Genomic DNA, 13,930 nt, shown 5'->3' on the forward strand with positions numbered 1-13,930 from the left:
CCCGGCGGGCGGGCCGGAGGGCAGCGTGGCACGGGCAGGCAGCCGCTGCCCATGGCAGTGCCTCTGGGCAGCACTTCCACTGCCCGAACACAGCTCTCCGGTGTGCTGCCTTCGCCAGCTAACGGTACAGGTGGGAGGAGGGTTCTAACGTAGAAATGACTTGCTGAAAATACTACTTGGCAACCTCTCTGTGACAAATCCGGTTCAGATGGAAAGTGCTGGAGTACTGTGTGAGGCCGCGGCCGGCTATCTTCAGAATCTGGTATCTGCTTCAGACAGGGCAGGGCAGCCGTCACACCCGATGTACAGCTGCTTTCTCGGAGGGGAGCCCACTTTCCTGGAAGGGCTGGCTGCGAGCGGGGCTGCCGACTTCCATGGGACCTTCCCCAGCGAGGCTGGCAGGCGGCTGCGCTGCTGCTGCTGCCCGGGAGAACTGGTGTTCGAAGTAGGAGATCGAGTATTTCACGCAAGCAAGGTTTTATTTTCCGGCTTTGCAGGTTTTCGCGCTTGAGTTAATGGCTGGTGATTATTGTATTGACAATAGTCAATAGGTAGCTCTGTTCCAAGTGTGTTGCTTAAGCGTGGTAAATGTGGTGTGCCATTTTAGGGTTTCTAGTAAGGCTTCAATGTTAATATGATTTTAGGTCTCTTGAAGAAATAAATGTTTGTAGGTTGAATGTTTTGTTGGAGCATGTTAAAGACTGTCAAAAATACGAATTTTCTTCCAAGGTACGTGCAGTGCTAGTCTAGTGCCTATCTCGGTGTTATCATGGCAATATTGAATTTCCTTGTTGCTCCACAACAGTTAGAAGATTATTTGGAAAAAGGTTGTTGTCCAACAAGAGTGAGGACAAAGATTTAGTTACCAAATATGCTTTCTCTTTATACTCTTAGGGTGAGATTTTCCAAGGACTCTGAGGTAGTATCCCAACTCTGGTTCAGTTCATTTGGATTTCTGATTCACCTGCTTCTTCTTTATATCTCTTCAAAAATTGTTCATGTCTCTTTAGATTATGTGTTTATGCATTAGTTTTTAAGTGCATGCAACCTCTTGTGTCTGGCAAGTGGATGCATGGGGGTGGGTAGCAATCACATACAGTGACAACTCATGCACATGAAGTGTAGAAAAATAATCTGGAAGACTGAGATAAGTGTTATAGAAATAACACTTTTTACTCTTAAATGCTCACATCTTAAGTTTAAGCTTGTAGTCCATTTTTTCAGCAGGTGAGGGAGCTTTGCAATCCGTTATTCTCTTACTGTCAAGGTGACTGTGAACTGCAACAGAGAAATGAAGTCTGAGCCAGCAAGGCCCTGTGCTGCAGGTAGTATTTGCCCAAAGACAGACACACTGGGCAGATGCCAACTCACCTCTGCCATGTCATAGGATCAGAAAAAAGCCCAGATGGGATCCGGAAACAGTCTGCAAAAGTCACGAGATCTCAAGAATGTAGTACCTCTTTGTATCTTTATTTTATAGCAGTTGGAAATTTCATTAGTTCTGTGTTGGAGTCTTTTTCTTTGTATCTTAAGTAAAGCTTTGTTGCAGTTGGACACCCCCTGAAGATCTTACTCAGGCCAAAAGGAGCTGATAAAAAAGTGAATTCTAGGCATACAGATTAGTTGTATGTAAATAGCAGCTTTCAAAATAAAAAGCACAGAAGCTCCTTTTCCAAGTTAAATATACAGAATATCCTTCAGTATTCTGAACCAAAGGGTGTTTTCTATTTATTTTTTTTAAAGACAAAATCCATTTTTACTAGGCAAGCTTGGGGTAAATGGTTACAAAAATAATACAAAGCAATGTTTTCAGGCAGAAAGGGTGAAACGGGTATTGGAAATTGTGTCATTTCCTAGTGTCCTGACATGGCGAGAGGCAGTGGCTGTATGATGAAAGGCTCTTTTCATGCCACGTAGAGAAAGCTGTCATGCAGGTCAGTACAAAGATCCAGTATATGTTCAGAGTTTAGTAGCCAAAAAGATTTTTACTTAGAACATTTCTTTACTGTCTAGACATGACCAAAAAATCATCTACTATGCAGATGTTCTATGGCACTGTGCAGAACTGAACTGAACTGGGTTTCGTGTTGGAGTTCCCCTGGCATGTTAAAAACTCCCAGGTTTGAGTGAGCTGTCTATAAGTCCTGGATGAGGGAAAGGGGAATCAGAAGGACCTTCATTACTAAAATCACAGAAAACAAACTAATTCAAGTAATTTGCTATGTATAAAAAGTAGTCTGAGGTGAAGTTTTCCCTCAGCTTTTACAGTATTGATTTGCTGAGCTTTGGGTGGAAAGCTTTTTGATTTGTAACTCTGCTTGTGAAATGAATAAACATGCTTGAGCAAATACAACTACAGAATGTGTTTATGCAGAGTACTGCAGACACATGCTTTTCTATGCTATATTCACTTCTTTCTCACTGTGTAATATTTGCTTTTTTTTTGTAGGCGTTATGAATAACCCCTGAGTGGACTTTGCAATATTGTATGGGTGGGTGAGATTAGATATCTGGGAGGTAGGGATGGGTTCTTCTCCAAGCATGATCACTATGTGATCTTGGGTATGTCACTTCTTGCAGTGCACGTTTCCTCATTGTAAAGATCCTGATTCTTCTTCATATGGCTCTTCTGAGTCTGTAGTTATTCTAAAACACATTAAAGATACTGATCTGGAAGGCATTAGCCAAGGGAAGTTCATTGTCATAAGGTGTGTATAGGTATGTCATACAGTAATTCTGCATGGCCAGGAAGATGTAAGATAGAAGTTTGGAAAAATCAAGAAGGCAGGTAGGCAAAACTGAAGCTTTCTTCCCTTACCTTCTATTGTACTAGGTGATTGGCTTGTCTAACAGGAAGGAATATAGAGACAAATAAATATATTTGAAAATTTAGTCCTAAAAACATGTATATATTAGAGTTCTGGGTGGACTCATCTTTGGATCCAGAACTCTGTTTTCCAAGTTATAAGGGCCAGAACCAAAAGAAGGACATAAATACCAGAAATAGGACTTGAGTTCAAACTATGAATTTTTTCACTTAGATCTCACTTAACCCAGCAGTGCATTAAAGCTTGATTTTTTACCTTTTTTTTTTTTTTTTAGTGTGACTTTCTATAAGCAGCTTCTCTGCCTGTGCTCAGAGCAGCAGCCACAGAGGCACATTCTCCCCAGTTGTGCTTAGAGCTATCTTGATCTTTCTGGTTTGCATCCCACCCGGCAGACCCCATGAGTGGTTCAGAGGAATTGGGCATAGATTTGAAGGTATGGGGTATGGAACAGGGCAGGAGCTGGAGAAAAGCATTGATGTGTGGCTGGAAATACATGGTAGTTGTGGAGAATGAGAGGTAGGTATTAATAAAGTATCTGGCAGTGCTGTTCAGTCTGCCCCAGCATGTACCAGAGCATGAGTTGTATAGGTCATCATACCGTTACAGGAAGGCATACAGCCCCTCTCTTACACAGAAAATCCATCCTCTGCTCATGCCATTGTGGTGTTCACAGTTTTGGAGCCAGGGAGGTGTCTGTTCAAAACATGGCTCCTTTTCAGCAGCAGTCCAGTGAAAGGCTAGCAAAGAGTGAGCTGTGTTTGGTTATTTGAAAAGGTGCAGGAACGTACCCACCAGAGACGCTCGCTGTCTCTCTGTCTGTAGTGAATGAAAACACCTTTTGGGAGTCCCAACATGGAGCAGAAGATAAAATGCGAACCTCTGCCTCTGGTATTCTCTGTTGGGTCTCTGTCGGCATCTGTTCTGTGTGCCAACTTTGACAGCCCTCCACATGCTCTAGGGAGATAGTTCTCCACATGCTCTTGGTAGCTCTAGGGAGAAGTATGCTGTGGTGTAAGGTAGAAGAGTTGAATTATTCGTGTTGAATAGCTTTCTAATTAGAAGATGGCTCTAGAAATCTCTGAATATTTTCATCTTGAAAGAGAAGCCAGTCTGAATGTTAAGTACTGTAGCTGCTTCTACTCTAGTGTGGGTTCCTTTGATACGGTTAAGCTGTTTTAAGACACTAGTACTTGGGTTAGTATTGTCTTTCCAGCAAGAAGAACCGAAGGTTGTTCATCTCTCTGAGCTAGCAGGCTGCTGAAGGCATAGATCTGTGTAAACTATTACATAGGGCTGATGCACGGTATTTTGGATACCTGCGTATGAGAGTATCAGGTCTGGAATGGAAGAATGGAAATCGTACGCTCCAGCCAACCAGACCGAGGTCTGAGAGAAGGCGTTTCCTCTCTGCATAGCTGTAGGATCTGTGCCTTGTAATGGGCTGACTGCAGGAGAAATTGGTGGTTTGAGCACCACGCTTAAACTCACCTCTCTCAATTCTCCTCTTACACATTTTTGAGAGACTCATGCTGAAGTGATTAGTAGCAGTTAGTGTTTTATAGCTACTTGTGAAATTTTGATTAAGTGAACAAATTTTGAGACGGATTCTTCAGTGGCATCCTCAGCACTTCTAGCTCCAATACTGATTTGATAATTAATTCAGTCATAAACATTGCATAGAATATTAGTTTGGTTGATGTTTGCACTGCACAGAGAGGGTGTGATTAGCATATAAGGGGTATGTTGTTATTACAACTCTAGGATTGGAAGGCAGCGTTTGAGAGGAAAGCCTGGGAGTTAGACTTTTCAGGGTTCTGCAACTGCCTCTGGCCTTGACTCCACTGTAGCACCAGGTGAATGGGTTTCTGGCTGAAATGTATCAGCTTCAACATACTAGTAGTAGCAGGTATGGTGGCTGAAAGAGAGTTTTCTGGAAGATTCTGGATGTTTTCTGGAAGCCAGGAGTGCTGTATGAATACTGGCAATCACTGTTGGTATCATCAAGTTTCGTTAGGGCTTGTCTTGTCAAGACTTTGCTCTTTCACATTCACGCAATATGTGTCCAGTATTAAGTGTCCTTTGATATAGTCACCTTGGTTTACTGTTTGTAGGCAGCTTGTACTGGAGCACATATTCCAGCAGAGGTGTTCCGCCTACCTTCCACTGTGCCCATTAATATGTTTTCCGCTTGTGTTTATTGTGTTGGTCAGATATAATTTACTTTAAAATCAGCTTCTAAAAAGTGTGAAAAGCATTCTTTGCAGTGTGTCATTGGCTGAAATAAAGCCACTGTGTAAAGATTGCATCTTCCTAGGTAACAAATCTTTACAATATTTGGCAGGTGTAATCCCTGCATTTAAAAAAAATCTAAATGAGATATAGACCAATGCTAGAAATATACTCATTGTAGTTAATTTTCAGCAACTGAATTGAAGTGACTGTTGGACTACAATAAAACCCATGTCTTATCTTTGCACGATGGAACAGGCTGCAGATAGCGATTTTATCAAGGAAGCCTCCCAGAGAGACAGTGCTGCTGCATTCTTTTCCATTTCACAACGTTGCCAGCACAAGGTTTATTCTACCCAGTATCAGCTTCCCTCCTAGGGAAGGTGATTCCTTGCTTGATAGGGATATAATGGGGAGGCTCCTTCTAAATTTCCTTGGAAATTGGTTTCTCTGGGCTGAACTAAGACTTTTAGCCCTTGCTTTTCATAAATACTGCATTCACTCTATTAAAAAGTCTTACGTAGCACAGTCATTTATGGTTTAATGCAAATGGTCCTTCATGTTTTTAAGGAGTCCTTGAGATGGCAGCAATGGCAGAATTCAACAACATCCGTTCAGTGACTGAAATGCCAGAAGGAGACGATGTTAAACGCAGTTTCCATCACAGAATGTTCTTGGAACCCCAAGAAAAGAAGAGGAGCATGAAGGCTCTAGTGGTTAAGCAAGCAAAGAAAACTTGCAGCTGCACTCCAGCCAGAATTAAAGACTATGTTTTCAGTTTCTTTCCTGTCTTGCAGTGGCTTCCTAAATACAAGCTAAGAGAGTACCTACTGGGAGACATTATGTCAGGTGTGATTGTGGGGGTCTTGCTAGTCCCGCAGTCAATTGCCTATTCTCTCTTGGCTGGACAAGAGCCTATTTATGGCCTTTATACATCCTTTTTCGCTAGCATTATTTATTTCATATTTGGAACCTCCCGCCACATCTCAGTTGGCATCTTTGGTGTGATTTGCCTGATGGTGGGACAAGTGGTGGATCGTGAAATACAGAGAGCTGGCTATGACTTAGACCCAGCTGCGCTCAGTGTCCTCACAGATACAGCAGCGTCTGTAAACACCACCATTTTGGCTGTGAATCAGACATCGCAGAAGCTGCTCTGTGATAAAAGCTGCTATGCAATTACAGTGGCAGCCACCATGACCTTCATAGCTGGAGTTTATCAGGTAAGAGGAGGTGGACAAACAGGTATTCTGTGGAAATAGTTTCAATTCTTCGTTAGGTGTCTGTCCACATGAACAGCCTGCTGGGCTTGCACGTGTCCTCAGTCTGCATCCCAGGGGAGTGGACACAGGAAGGACTGGAAATCTCCAGTTACTGTGGTGCAAAAACCTCCTTTGTTTCCTCTCCTTTTTTTTTAATAGCATTTCCTGCTTGCATTGCTACTCTGTTGGGAAGGACCTGCCCATAACCACCTGCTATTCTTACGGAGTCTGCTCACCACCTTCCTCACTGTGGCCTGAAGTTTTTTGTCGTTTGGGGATTTTTTCTTGGTTTATAACTTAGGCTTCCATTTCATTGGGCCAGAATATGGTGTGTCAGCTTTTAATTTCAGACTTCAGTCATTTGACTTTTCTTTTATCAAAAAATAATCTGGACAATAAAAGTATCTCCAGTTTCTTTTTGTTTGTTACTTTGCTGTTTCCCCATTCCAAGCTGAAACAATGCCACTGCATGAAAATGATACTACTGAGATGATAAAATATATTGGAAATAAAACTTTTAATTATTACTGTATTAAAATATATTACTCAACAGTATTTTACCATTCTGCCTCTACTTAGTAGAATTCACTGATTGCTAAAATTAAAGCAGATATCTTTGTTTTTAGAGTGTCATGCATTAACCAGAATGGATTTAGTTTTAATGGTACTACAGCGCTGTGCTATTTCAGTTTGTAAGTTCACATTCATACCTGTGATACTCTAAAATACTGGTTTTAGACACAACCTGGGACTTTTTCTTGTACTACAAGTTAGTGTTGAGTAATTTCAGAAGTATTCTGGGACTCTCGAAGTACACTGGATTTTGTGTTTCATCACTGTAGGATGGATGCAGTTTTGGAGTTGTGAATTGTGCTTAATATTCTTTGCAAGTACAAGTACAATTAAGTTTCTTTATGTGAAGAAGTCAGATTATCTTAATTCCCTCTGAATTGTTAAGCATATTCTACTTACTGTCTTTCTGCCTGATAACCAATAGGTTTTCACACCCTCAAATATATTTTATTGGAAGTTCCAACCAAAATCATATATTCTTTGTATCAGAAACTTTGCAGTCAAATAGCGGAAAATAAGACTGCTCATACCAGTTGCTTACAGCATAACTAGGTAAGAAAATTATCACTGTTTCACAGTTAGAAAAACCTTGAATTAACTTAATTACCAAGGCTCTGAGGAAGCCTTTTTTAGAGCTTGGCTCTGAGCCAGCATCTAGTCAGTCCAGGTCCCAAACCTGCATTCTCTTCAGTAATGCTTTGCAGTTCTTAGGAAGTTTCCAACTATGATCCTAGCCGTCTTTATTTTTGCCTTAACTACCTAATAGGATATATCAGATTGACACTACTTAGAGTTTAATACCTGTAAGTTCTGGCCTACAGTCTTCGCATAACAGTGTAGACATCCCCGTTGGCCAGCGCAGGGTATTAAAAGGTTTCTAGCAAACTGCTGTGAGAAGGTCCATGCTCCACTGGGTGTGAAGGTTGGTGGGGAGGAAGGGACATTTACCAGGTGTGAAGATGCATGTGTAGAGTAGGTATCCATAAAACCAGTCCTTTCCATGAGAGAGCACCAAGGATTTGTCCATTCAACTAGCATTAATAAAAAGGAATGACAAGGCACTTAAAAAATTTATCTCTGTATAATCTGCATCACAAGAGACTGTAGCTCTCATACTTGCTGAGACAAATGCACTAAACTTTATGCAGTACAAAGGACAGTTGTTAGACCATAAGCTGTATTTTTATTGCAGGTTGTGAACTCCAGTGTAAGGCAGACAAAGGCAACCAAAAAAAGTTTTGGATCCCTGCAGAGTTCACAAAGATTATAAGAACTTGGGAGAGATATGGCAAAAGCAGCCAGTATTTCAAATGCTTTTTTCCCAGTCTTGATTTTTTCCTGCTAGGGTAACTAGAAGTTACAACTGAACCAATGAGCAAACAATAAAACACAGGTTCAGAATACAAAGATTCCCCAAAAAGCCTGCTCTGTGTTAGAAATGCATTTCATTTAAGTGTGGTGCACCAGGAGCAGCTGAATGCTATTGCTTGTCCTCTAGGGCTGTACACAGTGGGGTTTTTTATCCCACCTCCCTCCAGAGCTCCACAGTGATGACATCTGCAAGATTGTGTCCTAATCTGTTGTGTGTGGTTGATTCCTTCCAGGTGGCCATGGGTTTCTTTCAAGTGGGCTTTGTCTCAGTGTACCTCTCCGATTCCTTGCTGAGTGGATTTGTCACAGGTGCCTCCTTCACCATCCTAACCTCACAAGCCAAGTATCTCCTGGGCCTTGACATTCCACGGAGCAGTGGCATCGGCTCACTCATAGCCACATGGATAAACATCTTCAGAAACATACACAAGACCAACATTTGTGATCTCATCACCAGCTTCTTGTGCTTTCTTGTACTTATCCCAACCAAAGAGCTTAATGAACATTTCAAATCCAGGCTCAAGGCTCCAATACCAGTTGAGCTAGTTGTGATTGTGGCAGCTACATTGGCATCTCATTTTGGGAAGCTGAGAGAGACTTATGGCTCAAGCGTTGCTGGACACATCCCCACTGGGTTTCTGCCACCCCGCCCTCCAGACTGGAGCCTGATTCCTAATGTAGCGTTGGATGCTATCCCCATAGCTATTATTGGCTTTGCCATCACTGTTTCCCTCTCAGAGATGTTTGCCAAGAAACATGGTTATACTGTGAGGGCCAACCAGGAAATGTATGCCATTGGCTTCTGCAACATCATTCCCTCTTTCTTCCATTGCTTCACAACAAGCGCAGCTCTTGCCAAGACTCTTGTCAAGGAGTCCACAGGCTGTAGGACACAAATGTCTGGCATGGTGACTAGTTTGGTAATCCTATTAGTCCTCCTTGTGATTGCACCTTTATTTTATTCCCTTCAGAAATGTGTCCTTGCTGTCATAACCATTGTAAACCTCAGAGGAGCCCTGCGGAAGTTCAGGGACCTGCCAAAAATGTGGCATTTGAGCAGAGTGGACACAGTGATCTGGCTAGTTACTATGGCAGCCTCAGCACTCATCAGTACCGAGATTGGTCTTTTGGTTGGTGTTTGCTTCTCTATGCTCTGCGTCATTTTCCGAACTCAGAGACCGGAGGCACCGCTGCTTGGCTGGGTGGCAGAGTCTGAGACGTATGAATCCTTGTCTGCTTACAAGAACTTGCAAACCAAGCCAGGAATCATGGTGTTCCGTTTTGAAGCACCCCTCTACTACATCAACAAAGAGTGCTTTAAATCCACCCTATATAAGCAAACGGGGGTCAACCCAGTCTGGGTGAAGGCAGCAAAGAAAAAGGCAGCAAAAAGAATGCTTAAAGAGAAAGAGGTGGATTCTGGTGGCAACCAGACCAGCATCTCTATGGATTTTGTCTCTGAACCTCTGGGGTTTCACACAATAGTCATTGACTGTTGTGCTGTACAGTTTCTGGATACGGCAGGAATACGCACGCTCAAAGAGGTCTGCAAGGACTATGGGGAGATAGATGTCCAGGTGCTACTGGCCCAATGCAATCCTTCAGTGAGGAGTTCTCTGATCCGAGGAGAATTCTTTAAAGAGGGGGAGGACCACCTTCTCTTCCACAGTGTGCACCAGGCTGTGGACTTTGCATTGGGTGCACAGGGACACAGCAGGACCAGCGCTTCTAAGAACTAGTTATGGAAAGGCAGCAAGTTGGAACAGAGCCTGGGAAAAAATGGCCGTGGGTCTGTATGTCTATGCACTCAGATAAGAAGAGGCAGGGTTGTTAATGCACTGGTTATTGTGCAGTCTGTTTCAATGCTTTAAATTTGCCAGCTGGGTATAGTGATTCAATAGGTGAATGGAGGCAGTTCTTAACTTGACTATGGCCAATCTGTGAATCTGAGAGGTTTCATATCATTGTTCATCTCATTTCTCTTCTCTGTTGAACTTTCCATGTCTCAGTTCCCCTCTGAGTTTTGATCTCAGCACTGAAGTCTTTATTGCAACCCTGTCTTTATGGATGGGACAGGATTTTGAAGTAGTCCAGGCATCCTGTCCAGTCGAATAATAAGAGGCAACTCATTTCTTGTCTCTTGTTCTGGCATTGCTTTTCCATATCCCTGCACCCTTATATTTTCTAAGGAATGACTGACAGGGACTGTTTGCCCTTGTCTTTACTGTAGAGTGATTAGTTGTTGATTCTATAACCTCCCTGAATTTAAGACAGATAGATAAATCTAAACATGCATGAAAAAGTCTTAATGAATAGCTTCTAACCACCTGTTACCTCCAGAGGCCTTGTCATTGTCTCCTGAGAGCTTGGTGCAGTCAGGCAATGGGGCATGGTTATCTCATTTCTACATGGGTCTTTATGTGCCAGGAAGGTTTGCCTCTCTAGCTTGAATTTTTTAGAATTCCTTTTATTAGAGGTGACTGTTTAGAAGTCTGATTCATGTTTATGGTCACTCATTTGTTTTCCTAATATTTAGGAGCTCTTTAGAATTGTGGACATCAGATAGGGAAAATCTCTAATTCTTGAGTTTCAACAGAAAACAGTCCCTTATACCCAGTTATATAAGCCAGGCAGACAGAATCATAGACACCAAAAGGAAAAGGGCCAAATGGATTCTCCAACATCTGTCCAAATTTTTTCATGTCACACAGACTTCATGTGTGAATGCAGGTTTTATTGACCATAGACCCTTTATGCAGGCTCTGTCATGGACTTTATGTAATGAGGTGGACAGAACAAGAAATACTTTCCTACTGGCTAAGGAGCCAGAAAAATTCTTTGCTGAATGTTATTTTACCATGTTAGTGTAAATAAAACTTTGTACTTCGATTTTAAATTATGCAGAATAGTGAAGAGCGCCTGTTCTTCATGCTAAAATACAAGCACTGGGTAGGAAGAGATTCCCTTTTCTTACACCAGTAGAATACAATTATGAAGGCAGAATTGAGAGATTAACAGTTTTTACTGAGTACCAGCTATACATAGCACACATTACATCCTTGGAAGGTGTTGGGTTCTCCCAGGGGAGTTTACAGTGTGAATTGAAGGTTCTTAATAGCTTTTAAAAGGGAAAAAGTATACAGACAATATTCTCATCCTTAATTGTTCAAAAGTAACGTCAGGAGTCAAATAAAATGCAATATGAATCATGAAACATTTTCTAAATAGAAATATATTTTGAGTTTAGGATTGTTTTCTTTTTTTGCGCTAGGACCAGTAACTATTCTCTTCTTTCTATGAAAGCTGAAATGTCACATATCACTTCACTCTAGGAGCTGGGACCTCAAGAGAAGTACTACCTAGCAGAAAGATGAGTCCCAGGACCTGGCAACCTATTTATGTTAACTGAACTTACTACATTTTTTTAGGACATCATAGCAGCATATACAAATACTGCTGAATGTGCGGGGTGGCTGTAGCACATACTGAAGAGGAGTACGTAACTGAGATCTGTGCATTATGTCTTCTAGAACTGGTATTGTTAAGGTGACAAGTCTCCCAAGTATCAGACAGAAAATGCTAAAGTTTCTGCAGTATTAAAAAAAAAACCCCTGTTCTTTCTCAGCCTTAAGGTATGTTTATACAAGGAGATGAATTCCAAATAGGTACTGCTGAGTTTTTTCGTTTTTGCAGTAACCTCTGTGTGAACTTTTTTATTCTGGGCTAAGAATCCCTTACACAGTTTGGATAATTATAATTACTGAATTGGTATTACCACAGAGGATTAGCCTAAGATGTATAAAAGCAGTGAGTGGGGTTAACGCCTACACAGGGAGTGAGTGCAGGATGGAAATTATGTTTTAATTCCTCACCATACCTGTTTTGTGTTGAGTTCCTATTCAGAGCCCCTGGGTTGGTGTTGAGAGAGCTGGCACACCCGCGGCAGCTCCCGCAGCTGAGTGCCAGCTTGGGAAGGCTTGTCACTGGAGGGGGTTGTTTCTGCCCACCAACGGGCTGGCTGGTGCCAGGGAGCAGCGCAGACCTACGCACATGCATTCAGCTGATGGCAGTGCCATGGCCTGCGGGAGTCCCTTTTCAGCACGCTTTGTTCACATTACCAGAAAGCATCTCCAGAACTTTGAACAAAAACACTGATACCATTCTTAAACACTGATTTTAACTAATGTTTTTCAAGAGAGCAAAACAGCGCTAGAAGCAGTGCCTTCTTCTCAAAGCCCTGGTGAAAAATTACAGCACAGCAAACAATAAGCAGTGTACGTTGTTATTGCAAATGTTCCTACCTACCCGCAGCTACTTGTTCTCAGCCCTTTGCCCCCAGGCCTGGGCAGCTGAGAGGGAGAGGAGGAGTGAGTCGCTGGCCAGGAGACCTCCTCTAAGAGAGAGCAGCCATGGGTGACATAGAAGTAGAAATTGCTCTGTGTCTTTCCTCTTTCCATTCACAGTTCCTCTCTCCCCTACCATTTCCATGCTGCCCAGGTGGAGATTGTTTGACCTGCAACCATGCACAGGTTTGTGTAGCTAAATTTGAACCGAGAAGGGGAAAACAGTAATTATTTATTAAAAGTTTTTTCAAATCCATCTCTACCTTTGCCAGGAAGAGAGGAATGGCAATGTTACTTCCAAGAAGTCCACGCTTTCCACAGCTAGGAGGATGCATATTTGTTGCTCCTCAGTATTTGTTTACATAAAAGAACAATAAAACTGCCATAAATTGATTTTCAAGTAATTAATTTAGATTACAGCTAAAAGATACACTGAAGTGAATTATGTTTAGCTACTAGAGCACATTGTATTTGGCCTCAGTGCTGTTTGTGCAGCCATGACTGACAACATAGCCTCCAAATTCCATTTCAAGCTAAACACAGGAAATCTGATTGAAATGCACAGCAAATGCAGCCAGCCAACCAAAAGAGAAACTTTTAAATGTTCTTATTTAAGATAACATCCAGAGGTCATAGTACTAATAAGTCTATATTTATGCACACAGCCCTGATTAAAAGAGAACAGAAATATGTGCCATTTTCCAGTACACTATAGTAGAGTCCTTAGGATTTAACTGAAGATTAGAGCTTATCAAGGCTGGAATTTCTTAAAACAGTAGATTTTCAGTAATTTTCCTTTTAGGCCTAGAATATTTTTTTAACAAAGATGTGAATTTGGTTTAACGCAACTGGCAAGAAGCATGTTTTACTTGAATATGTTTTATGGACTCTTTAGAAGTAATCCAATTTCACCTTTAGGAATTGGGGACCATTGCTTGAAAACGGTTGCCCTAAATGTTTTATAAAGGAATTTCATATATATATATATATGTGTGTGTGTGTGTGTATGTACATATATATATATATATATATATATATACCTTTTTCTGCTGTATGATGGATGCAGCAGCTATGTATATGCAGTTATGCTTTTGTGATACTCCTGGAAAAGGCTTTTCTGCCTTCTGCTGTTTTAAATGAACAGTGGAAAATGTGTATCAGATTTTATAAGGGGAAATCTGCCATACTGACTGTCTTCTACATCTTTTCTTATCCCTGCCTCACATCTTAATTTGTAATCTGTAGGAAGAGGGAATCTCAGAACGATTGGTTTTGGGTTTATGCATCTGTCTGGAATGGGAATGTTCATCCCAGGTGCAACCTT

At 41.7% G+C, this 13,930-nt stretch overlaps 1 protein-coding gene across 1 annotated transcript; it reads left to right on the forward strand.

The window, feature by feature from the left end:
- The first annotated feature begins 5,632 nt into the window (after positions 1-5,632).
- SLC26A2 (solute carrier family 26 member 2) lies at positions 5,633-13,634 on the forward strand. The gene is made up of 2 exons (XM_026858357.1): positions 5,633-6,280; positions 8,497-13,634. Exons 1-2 carry the CDS (start codon positions 5,639-5,641, stop codon positions 10,000-10,002), a joined length of 2,148 nt encoding a protein of 715 aa, XP_026714158.1. The 5' UTR covers positions 5,633-5,638; the 3' UTR covers positions 10,003-13,634.
- Positions 13,635-13,930: the final 296 nt, after the last annotated feature.

This window comes from Athene cunicularia, assembly GCF_003259725.1.
Source record: "Athene cunicularia isolate RWA chromosome 13 unlocalized genomic scaffold, athCun1 chr13_part1, whole genome shotgun sequence".
Lineage (NCBI taxonomy): Eukaryota > Metazoa > Chordata > Aves > Strigiformes > Strigidae > Athene > Athene cunicularia.

Coding starts and splice junctions, on each gene's coding strand:
- SLC26A2 (XM_026858357.1), top strand. CDS start 5,639: ATGGCAGCAATGGCAGAATTCAACAACATCCGTTCAGTGACTGAAATG. Junction 6,281..8,496: donor TCATAGCTGGAGTTTATCAG/GTAAGAGGAGGT, acceptor GATTCCTTCCAG/GTGGCCATGGGTTTCTTTCA.